The sequence below is a fragment of the Callorhinchus milii genome, unplaced genomic scaffold, assembly GCF_018977255.1.
Source record: "Callorhinchus milii isolate IMCB2004 unplaced genomic scaffold, IMCB_Cmil_1.0 Scaffold23, whole genome shotgun sequence".
In the NCBI taxonomy this organism is placed as follows: Eukaryota; Metazoa; Chordata; class Chondrichthyes; order Chimaeriformes; family Callorhinchidae; genus Callorhinchus; species Callorhinchus milii.
The window spans coordinates 7,770,765-7,783,473 of record NW_024704764.1 but is presented as its reverse complement, the minus strand read 5'-3'; the positions used below and the strand labels follow the sequence as shown (position 1 = coordinate 7,783,473).

The 12,709-nt window shown below is 39.4% G+C and overlaps 1 protein-coding gene across 1 annotated transcript in view; it reads right to left on the bottom strand.

Annotated features, from left to right (window-relative positions):
- Nucleotides 1–12,709, bottom strand: part of hdac5 (histone deacetylase 5) — a 113,151-nt gene that overhangs the window by 27,920 nt on the left and 72,522 nt on the right. The window contains 2 exon segments of the mRNA XM_042343301.1: nt 2,506–2,639; nt 3,453–3,630. Coding sequence (XP_042199235.1) covers nt 2,506–2,639; nt 3,453–3,630 — 312 coding nt within the window.

Here is a 12,709-nt window from a genome sequence, read left to right as displayed (position 1 = left end):
GAGAGGCGGCAGAAAAAAGTTCACTTTGCTGTAAAGGGGACAAAAGACTTCATGAATCAAGAAAGTACATGCTGCTGATGGAGTCACGAGCTGTGATTCAACCCTTGTATTGTCTGAGTATAATGCACATCAGTTTATAACTCACACTGCAATTAGTGAGGGGGTGGGGAAGCAGAAAGAGGAAAGAGAAATTACTTTAAGTACTCATTATACACAGGCACAGTAGATGTGGGAGCTGCCAAATTGAATGAGTTGTTAGCAAATCCGTTAAGGAAACGGGAGAATTTTGAAAAATGATTTAACCGCTCCTGAGAAATGAGAGAACTATTAATCTGAAAGGTTAATCAATTTTGAATGTTAGTTGAGGGAGAAATGGATGAAACTTCAGCAGGAACAAGGGTCCAGAGCATGATTATTTTACACCCATGTATAACGCGCACTATTAGGTCAAAATGTCCAGAAAAAAATGGGTGCATTATACACAGCAGAATACAGTAATGACTTCAATCCTATCATAAGCCACAAAGAAGCAGTTGGAGAGGTTTATTAATCCTCTCCCCTCCCTCCCTGAGACTGAATTGGTGCCTTTACCTCGCTCCACAGCATCTTTCAGTTTATATAATATATACTAACTAGGATTTTGAAGTGAGGAAATGGAATCAGTAACATACCGTTAACATTGTGCTGCTGAGATGATCGAGTGCTTTGAGGAGAACGTTAGTTACAATCGGAAGTGCCGCATTGGTGTTCACAAAAGCATACAACAACTTGTGAATGTGATAGCCACAGATTAGAACATCACTGATTCGAAAGAGGGTATTAAAATCACAGTGTTTTGCTGAGGCAGTAAATAGTTAGTATATATTATACAACAATCCAAAGGCTGTTTTGCACTAGACTTTTTTTTGAAAAAAAATGTTTCCAATTCATCTATACTCTCATTGGGTTTCTCTCCAGTATCTGGACATATATTGTACTTTCCCATTTTTTTTTCTTTGATAACATTTTATTGAAGATTTTGTTTACACATACAATACATACATAGTGGAGATATGACAGAGCTAGGTACAGATACATTATACAAAAGGTAGGATTACAACTGATTGACTTACGCGATACCCAGAAACAGGACAGCAGTCAGTATTGGGGACGCTTCCCAGAACAGAAAGAGCCATTAAAAATAAAAGATCTGGAAACCATGCCACCGGGAAAGCAAAAAGAGATGTATAAAGTTAAACTGTAGAAAGTTTATACGGAGTCTAAATTTTGATCGAGTCTAGCTCAACATGGAGTCTGTGGGTTAACCTTTCTTCTAACCTGTATATTTTTTTCCTCTAGCCAGAGAAAACCATCACCTTTTATTCGAGTCTAGATTTATATTCCCTACAGTGCAGGACAACACTTCTGGTAAATAACTTATCAATGTATATCCTGAGGCAGCAAACACTTCCTTGTGACATGTTGCAAGAGACAGATGCAATGCAAGTATTCCAATACACTATACTGCAACAGACCCAAAAGCCAACCTCAAAAAAAGCACACCCCATTCTGCAACAGAAGGATATTTTGCACACTGTATATTTTTATAGATCTTTCAAGCAGGATTCCCATATTAGTATACAGACCTGGCTTTATGCCTACCTTATATTGGGTTTAAATTGCTTCCCTTCATTTTAATCAAGACCTTGAACATCCAGTTTGAGTTGGATTGTAACCCAGGTGCCAGAGTTGAAATGATAATGTTCGAAGGACCAATTACACTGAACTTCCTCATTCTTTGTTTCTAAATAGTGAGCTAGTAAATGCAGGACTATTTTTTGTTCAGGCTAAACATGGCTGTTGAGTTGAGCAACACTCTAATACAGTAGTTCAGAACTGTTTTGAGCCTGAAAAGGGCAACTGCTGATCATTCCAGAAAATAACACAGTCGGGTAGATAAGCGCTGTACCACACATCCAACACAAACGCTCATTTCTTAGACCAATAAAAGAAAACATGGCAGACTCCAATCAGACCAGTTTTGGATTAGAAACCAGTGTATTTGCTATTGGACTTTTCACACCTTTTACAGATGCAGTTCCACAAGTTAGTCACTTTTGATACCCTGGGCCCATAATGCATGGATGCTTCCAACACAATTCAAGTTGCAGTTAAGAACTGTGCGAAATTTCAGAGCACGTCCCCCTCGCATTTCATTTAATGAAATGTTCAGTGACTTTTAAAAATATATAAAGAAAATATGAGGGCTTTTAAACTCCTTAACAAGGATTGGTGTATTCAAAAAACATTTTAAAGAAAGTCAATGCTGGGAAAGTGGAAAAATATTTGCTGTGAATAGAACACAAGAGTTTGTGTTTGCAATGGTTAGTTCACGTCACAGTTGAAAAGTCAACATTTGGTAGTTGAAGCAATCCTCTTAATCATTCATTCTTGGGAAACTGTATTTGACTCCAGCATTTTTGGATAGCTTTTGAGTCTCGTCCATCATTCTCCCTACCTTCTTACCTCACACTTGCTGAGCAGCCCAGTTTCCTGGAGCCTGGACCAAACGCTCTGTATTCTCCCTGCATGCTCTGGATGGTTGTTAGTATTACCGCATGTACACTGGTGTTTCAGCATGAAAGTGTCATAGACCAAACCTAGAGAGAGAAGAAATATCAGTAAGGGTTGCTCTCAGATCATAATCCAAATGATCAGCGTTTTAACACTTTGAGTTTAATTGGAGCCAAGTTATTTTAGTCATCCATTGCCCTGAGATGATTTAAAATAATTGATGCCAGTTTCTCAAATTAAATGTTTCTTTGGTAAATATTCATGCTTGGGAATGAAACCTTTTTTTTGTCCAATTCCCAGAAACAGTATCAGCAGGATAAACTGCATTCTGCTTTGCCTTAATAATAACCTACCTTAACCTCAACTTTGGAAGAGGTCTTTCTACTGCAGCAATGAAATATTTCCGGTTCCCACCACCACCCATCCTAAGAGCCTTTGAATGAGTCAAGTCTGCCAATTGTGGACATTTTGTGCTGTGGACTTGAACCGAACTCGGAAGTGGGTTGAGAGTGACTAAGCTCAGTGTACTCAATCAGGCAATTTAGTCAATCGGGGATGGATTCAAATGTTATAACTCAATGAGTTATCCAATCCCACGATGGAGGCCAATTCACAGATGTAAACTGAGTAATCAAAGCTCTAAAGAACTGGCTATACTATAAACACACAAAAAAAACTCCACTTCATAAACAAACACTTATATTCAGATACACGCAGATCACACTGAAGCCAGCTTTCAGTAGTGTACAAAATAGCTTAATATCTCAAATCCACAAAGATGGTGTGACATGTAATCTCTATAAGCACTCTTTAAAACATTGTTGATCACTTTAATGTACACAGAGTTTTCAAATGTAGATGCAACTTTTTTTTTAAATGCACATATATAATGTCCTTACCAGTAGTGAAAAGATGCTTGATGGGGCTCTCTGTAACAGGAGTTTTTAAGTTTGCAGTGGCTGGCGATGACTGAGCTCTACATAGTGGTCGATGCCGGTCGGTCACAGACATGCTACCCATGGCTACGGAAGCCTGGTACACGTGAAGCTGTTGCATGCGTTGTTGGTCCAAGAATTGCTATGAAAGGTGAAAATATAGATTTTTTTCAGTTTGGTTCCACAATTTACAGCCATTCGAATAAAAATCCAAAACATTTTGAATTCTCTGCTTCATACACATACTCGGTTTCATTTAACAGTTCCTCAGAGGGTCGTTCTTCCACCCTCACACACTTTCTACACTACGTTTCTTCCACTAAATACTCTACACGATCACAGAGGACTCGCTGGTTACTTCGATTCCAGTTTAATTCTATGTTCAAAGGTTATGAATGCACAATGATATTCAGTTTAGGTTTCACCACACCAAGTCATATTCCCTCACTGAGAGGTTAACTTGCTCTCATGCTGGTAACACTGTGACTGCTAAGCTCTGGAAATATAACTTATATTCCCTCCTTTTGGGGACTGGACAGCTCCATCCTCAGCTCCAGTTCAGCTGAGTTGAGGAACACCTTTTCAGAGATCCACAGGTGCCAGCCCGCATTTTCCCTCGTGACAATAGATTCATGCCTGACACCCACGCCCAAAACCCAACGCAGCCTTACAGTTTAACGACAACTGAAGCTCCGTGCCAAAGAAAGCAGAATGGATTCATTTCTTTATATTTATATTTCTCACAATGTCTCCCTCCTCGTCTCCGATCTCGTGCAACACTCCATCGAGCAGACAACCAAGTGACCCCGCTTCTGGTCTTCTGCCTCCACCACAAAGTGGTCGGTGATAAATGTCTCATAGCGACATGTATTGACCTTGCCCTTCAATTTTTGCCTCCTTCCTTTTATGGAGAGGCACCTTGCCTCTGCTTGGGAGTCTTTCCAGATGACCACAGCTGAGATCAGCAGCTCACCGTGTGTGCAAAGTATAAATATTTAAAAATTATTGTGTAACAGATGGCAAGCTGCACATCAAGCGGCAAGAGGGCTTTTTTAACCCTCTCTTTTGCACTACAAAACAGCAATTGGGCTTGTGTTCTTACTATAATTAAAAGAGATATTATCCCGATCACTAGTTAAAGGAAGTTTTATGTTTTTCTTAAAGAGATCTGTGGTTTAGGCAGATTGTTAACCTTGACCTTCCTTCCCAGAATCTATCAACAGACCCCCTTGAATGAGTCTAATTATTGCAAAAAGACTTATTGAGCAACACTGTAACACACAGAATGTGCCTAAAGCAAATCGGCAAATGACATTTATCATAAACTCTTTCAGCTGCTGTCAGAAACAGGAAGTTTGAAAAGATGATTCGCAGTTTCTGAAGGAAGACATTTGTTGTAAATACTGGATCCTTTGTACTGAGAGGTTGGAGGTCACAACATCACATTAAAAAAAATCAGTTGCCTTTTAAAATACGTTATGAAAAAAAAACTAAAGCTGAGTTTGTGGCCAAGCCTTTTGAAGAATGCCAAAAGTCAATGACAGGCATCTTGAAACTCCCCAGGGTATTTATCCAACATATTTACTTAGGAGACACTATAATTTAAGTTAGCTTTGAAAATATTTTTAATATTGCCAACAGGACAATGTCAGGCAGCACTGAATAAAACAAAAAGCATCTGTTTCCCATAAACTGCTTAGTACTGCATTCCAACACTGGAGGCAAAAGGCAGTGATAACCACTTGCACAGTGGAGGGAGTTCTTCCCAAAGTGCATTATATGAGAAAGTTCATCTTCTCACCTTTTAAATAAACTTAACCTTGTTGACATTAAGCTTAAAAGTGTAAAGGATTTCGCCAGTTTCCATTAACTCTTCCTCTACATTACACTTGTGTGTCGGGGGTAGGGAAGGCTGCATTACGTCAATCTAGGTTTGTACTCAAACCATTTCCTTCCATGATGTGCAATAAAAAAAAACAAAGCCTTATATTTAAGAATACAATCTTAAAAAAAGTTGTTTTTTTAAAAAAACAATTAACTTCAGCTAAAGAGTAAGTAATTTTTTGATTAGTAAGCGTGAGCATGGCAGGATTTTGCATTGAACAAAAATGACTGCAAGTTGTAGTAGGTTAAAATAATGCCCTTTGAATTCTTGCAGCGAGGTCTGAATCCAGCCCAGAATTGGGTGCGTTTTCCAGTGTCTGTAAGGCATGGTTATGAATTCACAACACAAACTGCGGACTGCTAAATTGGCAGCAGAACTCCCGGGCAGCTCAAGGTGTGAGGATATAGATGCTACACTGGTGCTGCAGGGGACATTGCTGGAGTAGTGCAGAGAGGGAGCTTTAATCTGAGCCCTCTGCTACTGCAGACTAAACAACGCAAAATAGTCCGACGAGCACAAAATTAATTGAAATGAAACAAAATGATTTGATGTGAATATTGAACGATTCTGGGCACTATTTTCTGCCAAAGCCTAAATTCGCTCTGCCTCACCTCCTCTTGGTCTTTAAAAGCTGCTGAAAACTTACCTCTTCAACTGTGCCTATGGTCACCTCCCACCTCCCTGTTTAGTGTTATACATCATCTCTGTAAACGGTTTTGAGACAATACCCTTCGTGAAAGGTGCTATATAAATACAAGTTGTTGCCTGACAAGTGAGCTTAGTAATGGTAGAAACGACCGCAGTGCAGTACTACAGTAATCATCCTAATGCAGATTGTTTTCTCTCCCCCCAAAGATATTGATCAAAGGCCAGGCACAAAAGACGGGCCCAAGCGCAGCTTACCATAACTCACTCTTACCTGGTTAATAGTGGTGCAAGGGATCGAAAATAAAGGGGTGGAAACCAAAAAAAGGCACCAAACATTTGTGTTTAAATTGAAAAGTGAATTAAGTTATTGGGGTGCACGAGTATCTTTTGTGGACCTTTGGCGATAGCCCCACATCCACTATAATCCCAGGCATTGCTGGTAATAATCCTTTCATTTGATATAGCGCCTCAGCACGCCTTCGAGACGTGATATCACAGTGCTGGAACTATAAATAGAAGGGGAACGACTGGTAAGAGGAATGGGTCCATTTTAGTCTGATTTACCATCCAATTCCCTTCAACACAAAAGCCATGAGTTGCAAGAATAATCTGGAAAATTATTTTAAGAAACAACTTTGGTCCAATGAGTCAGAATTCCTGAAATATTTTTGATAAATGTGAAACTTTAAATTCGAGGAAGCGAGTCGAACAGAAATAATTGAGTTGTTTAAAACAAATCACAACAAACAGAACGAAAACAAACTTACCCATCTGTAAGATTTGCAATTAACACCCAAAATGACAGCCAAAGCACAACAGCAGCTCTGTTCCTGCTCCACCAGAGTGTACATGCAATTTAAATGAGTGGCAAGCACAGGGGAATAAAAGTAAAGTAATGTTGCTTCTTTGTGCAAACACAAAGCACGTGCACTGTATCTCCACTGTGAACAGTGAGACACTAGTCGGGGAGAAATTTAATTCCTAACTTTTAAGAGACTCGGAATTTTCATCTAAACTGGTGGTTTAGAAAATCCTTTTAGTGAGTCAATTATTGTTAAATCACAGGGAACATGATCTGTCCACTACCATCTTTTTTATTGCTAAACAGGCTACTATGCTATATGAGCAGTAGGGGCCTCTCTTATACACACACACATACATAAAACACTGTTTGTCAACAAGGATTTTTCCTTTGAGCCAGAAGATCACAAAACACGACTGCGCTCCCTAGAAAGTACACAGTATTTTTTTACAATTGGCTTTCTGCTATTTTTTAAAATAATGCAAATTGGGAAACAAACATTTACAGGATAATATAGATTGGATTTTTGTTTACTCTCCAATGTACTTAAAACCTCCCCCATGTTGAGCGAGGCATTGTGCTATGATCCTGTAGCGAAAGCTGCTTGCAGTTACTTAATGGCAGGCAACCAACAGTTTTTTTTTCACGTGGAATGAAAAAACGGTCATGTTATCCAGTTTCTCTACCGATATTGAAGAAAAAAAAAGAAGTGTTTACAGGATATTTTCTTTCAAACTGGCAGTTTGCAAACTTTTTGTTTCAAAACACGAGAGTCAAGCATCAATAGGTCTGTGTGTGAGTGCGCGTGTGGTGTGTGTTAAACACGCTGCATGCATGAAATTACATCTAAGATCTTTTGCATGCAATTTTGTAAACAAAGTCTTTGGCTTCTGAAAAAGCATCATCATCGGTTCCATTGCATGATTCCTGCCATAATCTCAAAGGTTACAGATTTTGTTGCGGCATTTTCAAATCCTGGCATAAACATCCTTTCTACATACAACTTCTGTAGGTTGCACATTGCCTCTTCTAGACAGTCCTTCACTTTCTAAATTGGTGTGTTTAGCATTCAGAGTTAAATCCTTTTGTGTTTACTTGTAGTCTCAAAATAAAAGGCATATGCTTGCTATTTCCCCCATTCTTTGTCATGACTTGGCAATGTGCATCAAAGATAAACAACACACTGGGAAGCTTTATTCACATGGCAACTCCACAAAGAATCTGGGTACCACGTTTCAATCAGTACCACATGCAATCAGGAGTTTACAATGGAGTTTTAAGAGGTCAAATAGTCCAGGTAGCTAGGAAACAATGAATCTAGTCTATAATGATTGTATTTAACAAACTCTGTTTAATAAAAAGGCTTAAAATGTGTGAATTTTGATACTCCATGTGTGATACTCATCACCCATGGAAGGAGCAGCAATGCTCAATGTGCAATCTTTGCCTTCGAGGTCATTTTACATTCACAAAACAACAGATGGAAATTCACAGCATTACCCAATTAGTCTGCAATTTAGTGCTGCATACGTTTTGATGATTGCAAAAATCTTTTGGGAAGTAATCTAATGCTGAAAAAGAAAATTATAGCTACAAACGCACACACACACACAACAGCACATTACTACATGCCTAATTAAAGCAGGAATCTCCACAAACGATGTTGGATTCATGCCTTTTTCGTGATTGCAGCATTTTTGCCAGACAGTGGAACTACGCAATGAATACCTATTTTACAACAAATTGCTCATTACAGGATACCATTTCCTGCATGTCTCCTCAGATCAGATCTATCCATTCACAGGAACCATTCAAAGGACTGGCTACAAGTATGAATGGAAGCTTTAAACACACACTGAACAGCACCAAGTCAATCTCGCAGCAACAAAAGCTCCAGTTCTAAAAATAAAACCTTCCATTCTTTACTGTATTCCCAGCTCTGTGTTGTCATTTTGCCAGTAAGATGGAAAAGTCTGCCTGAAGACTTTGCCATAGCTTCTGTCAATGGTACTTGGTATTGCTCATCTTCTTCCAGTTGAGATGGAGCGAGCCTTCGACCACAAGGTGCTCCTGTTACCCGCCCAGCTAAGAAACAGTCACTTCATTGCCATTGAATCTGGTATCTGAAGTCGGGTTGTCAGCGAGGTGGTCTAGCACTCTGCCACTACAGCTTTTAGAATGTCACAACAGTGAGAAGTTAAACAGAAAATACCTCTGGGGGCAGCAGATAGAGGCGGAGTTATAAGACACTGGCTATAATAATTCATGATGCTGAATTTTACTCGGATTCTACAAGAGAGCCATTATTATTAAATAGACTGAGCTTAGAAATGCACCCGACATCCTGGTAAATGATCTCACATGTGCCTCTGTTTACTAAGTCAGCAAACTGGTGTTCAATGACTGGGCATCAGACCCTTGACATCCGCTGTTCATAAAAGGTACAACTTTATGCAATTATACTTTTGGAAAAAATAATAAACACAGTAACCCATCACTGAGCTTTGAGCAGCGCTCAGCTGCAATGTAAAATTCCAGACGGCCACAGTAGTAGCTCTGGAGTACAGTATTAAAATGTGGTTCCTGCAGGACTAAAGCTGGCCTGCAATCACCATCAAACAACCCGAGCAACTTTCCAGAAAAGCAATCTAAAAACTAGATAAAATCCAAACTAATTTTGATCCATTTTACTATCCAATTTCAGATTTATAAACCCAGTTGCAGTTTGGCTCATTGAAATGAACAGAAATGTGAAACTGGCAAGCGACAGATTTTCTGGACTGTACTAAAAGCTAACATCTTTGTGTATACAATTCAAAGTTTTATTGCATTTATCTCTTCTCCGTTTGTTGCTTCTTAAATAGAAATTGTCTCAGTTTAACTATCCTAAACCAATTTCATTCTAAACAAAATAGATTTTTCCCGTCAATCATCACACAATATCTTTTAACATGTGTACACTGCATCCTGCAATTATGAGAAATGAAATTGCACCGAGTCCACTTCCTAAAGTACCATGCTCTGCATCATGCTTTGCTAACATACAATTCCACAGAGCAGCATCTCTCTGGTATGTTGCCCTAGTTTATTTAATACATGAGCCAGTAAATATTGGCCGATTATGATACAGACAGCAGCATCACAGTCATTACCTAATGCCTGCAACGCACTCACTCAGTTTCCAGCAGACTAGCAATCAGGAGTGGGAACCTAGGCTGTCAAGCGCTCCAGGATACTACCCCCATAAAGGGCGCTACATAAATGCAAGTTGTCGTTTGCTCTCCTTGTAGCACCCACAAGGACTGTGCTGGCTGTGATCAGCAATCTTCTAGTCAGTAATGGCTTAGCTTTACTCAAAACTAGCGGGCAGTGCGTGCCTACATGGCTATTGATACAGAGTGAATTATATAATATGAAAAGGGAATTACATAACATGTGACAAATCGAGATAACAGGGTAACTGGAAAAAAGCAGAGAAATTACATTCGAGTAGATAGCTCCAGCTGGAAGCAGGCAGAGCACAGAAACAATGGTTGAATGGTTGGTCTCCTGATGTGCTGAAATATCTAGAATGGTTGCAAGAAACCGCATGAACTTCTTACAGCGTAGGGTATGCAATTGTGGTTACATCCCACCTTCTGCTATGACTTTAGAAAAGCTATGCCAATAGAAAACCACAAACCCCGCTGAAAAGAACAAGAAATCCTCTTTCCCTGATATTACGTAGTATGTTTATTCGTGGGAACAGTTTTCTGCAGGCAGAGCACCTCCAATAAAGCTTTCAATGCATCCGTTCGCATACCAAACCTCTTAGTTAACTGGCGAAGATTAAGACAATGTGGTGCATTTTATGCGTTTGATCAGAATAAGTGGGACATATTCACTCTTTTGGGGCCTGACGATCACAAAGGAACATTCCCCATGTCTGGTTCAGTGGATTTTATAAGAGACAACAACCAATAAGTAACTGAAGCTTCAGTGGCCCTTGCATGTTTTATTTTAGAAACCCTGAGTTAACTTTAAAATTTTGGGAGGTATATAAGTGACAATATCTTACTGAAGATTGACAAAATCTTTCCTTACATCTGCAGGAATCGCCAGTAACACTATTAAACAGCAATATTCACTTTTAAAGCTGCAGCAGTCAAATTAGTCAAATAAAGAACCTTCCAATTGCTCTTACATACATATGTGGTGCCTACACCACAGTCAATGATTATACCTCGATACTGACATCTGAAATGTTGTACACTGTCCAGCGCCCTGGGACGTACTCCCGACTTGAAAGGCGCTGTACAAATGTAATCTTGTTGTTCTTGTAACATTAAAATAATCAAATCTTCATTAAGGGGCAATGGAAAACATACATCACTTAAGTAGGATTGGATTTTAGCTCATCAGATAAATTAGATTTTTGGTATAAAATCACATCTCTTGCGGCAGTTATGATCTGATTTTCATGCACTCACAAGGAGTTAAAGTGTTAAGGAATAGCGCCACTCGATTCACATTTGGTAAAGAGCCCTTTTCTAGTTTGCATTTCTAACTGTATGAAGCAACACACATTTACTGAGGACCATTCTATGGTACCAACCAGGAAACTTAATGCTGAACGTAACCTTCCATTGATCTTTCCATTACTAATGTGCCTGCAGCTGGTAACCTTATAATGTTTAGAATTTCTCTGCGTCAACTAGTATATATGATGCTTATGTTTATTCAGCTCTGTAAAGGAGTAGATTGAGCACATTTTCTATCTTTACTTAAACAGAAATGATTTGGTAAAGTGAGAGCATGGAATTGTTGGAAACCAAAACAGGTTTTAAAACAGCACCATTTAACAGAACAAAAAGGGTGATGCCATCTGTTTTGTTTTGACAAAAGTATCATCTGCCTTCTTTTTATTTGGGTACATTGCACACTAAGTGCCATATCTCACCATGCAGTGAGAAAAGAACAACAACAACTATTTATTTTGCGCCCTTCACGTGGGGCAGTATCTCAGAGGGCTTAAACAGGGAAAAGTAAACCGTAACCACTGCACCATCTTCCCTCCCAATGGTGAAATGCATGGTTTCTAGATGGTGCGTTGATCCTAACCCAGGCTCAGCTGAACCATTATGAGATGGCGAACTGGAGGTGCAAACCTGCATTCTGCACTCCATGGCACAACGTGAGAGGTACTGTGCAATCAGCATCATCTAAGATCCTAACTTGAACCCATAACATCTTCATGATTAGCTTTTTTATATAGTAGCATTTTATATAGCGCTTTCAGCCACTACCCCTTGTGAAACTCTGAAACACTCTTCCTCTAACCCTCTGCCTTGCCCCCTCCTTCAGGTCGCGCATGAAGACCTTCCTCTTCGACCGTGCCTAGTCACCTCCCTCCTCTCCGGCGTCGTGCTCCATCACTGTCAAGCTCTCCGGGACACTACCCTCCATGAGAGACGCTATATAAATACAAGTTGTCGTTGAGCAAACGAAAGGTGCAAAATATTTGCGATTGTGCAGTCTCCAAATCATACTGTCTCAATACAAATCTCTGAATGAATTTGTACACTTGAGAATTAATTCAATTTCAGGGAGAAAAGGTGGGTGGGAGAGAGTTAAAGGGAAGAAAAAAATTTGCATCCCTCATTCATTACTTTCTTATGGTGATTCTAAATATTTCATTCAGCTTTTTCAACAGTCGGGAGAGAGGAAAAAAAATCCACGAGAGGCTTTTAGGCAATGTATACAAAGTATATTTATATTCGGTGATAATTAAAAACGATCTCCAACTTCTACTCTTCAAATCGGATCGGCATTTCCAATGGGATTGTCATCTTTGATGGGTTTTTGTGTCTTAAAAAAAAGTTCAAGCCCACGGACTATAAAAGTTAA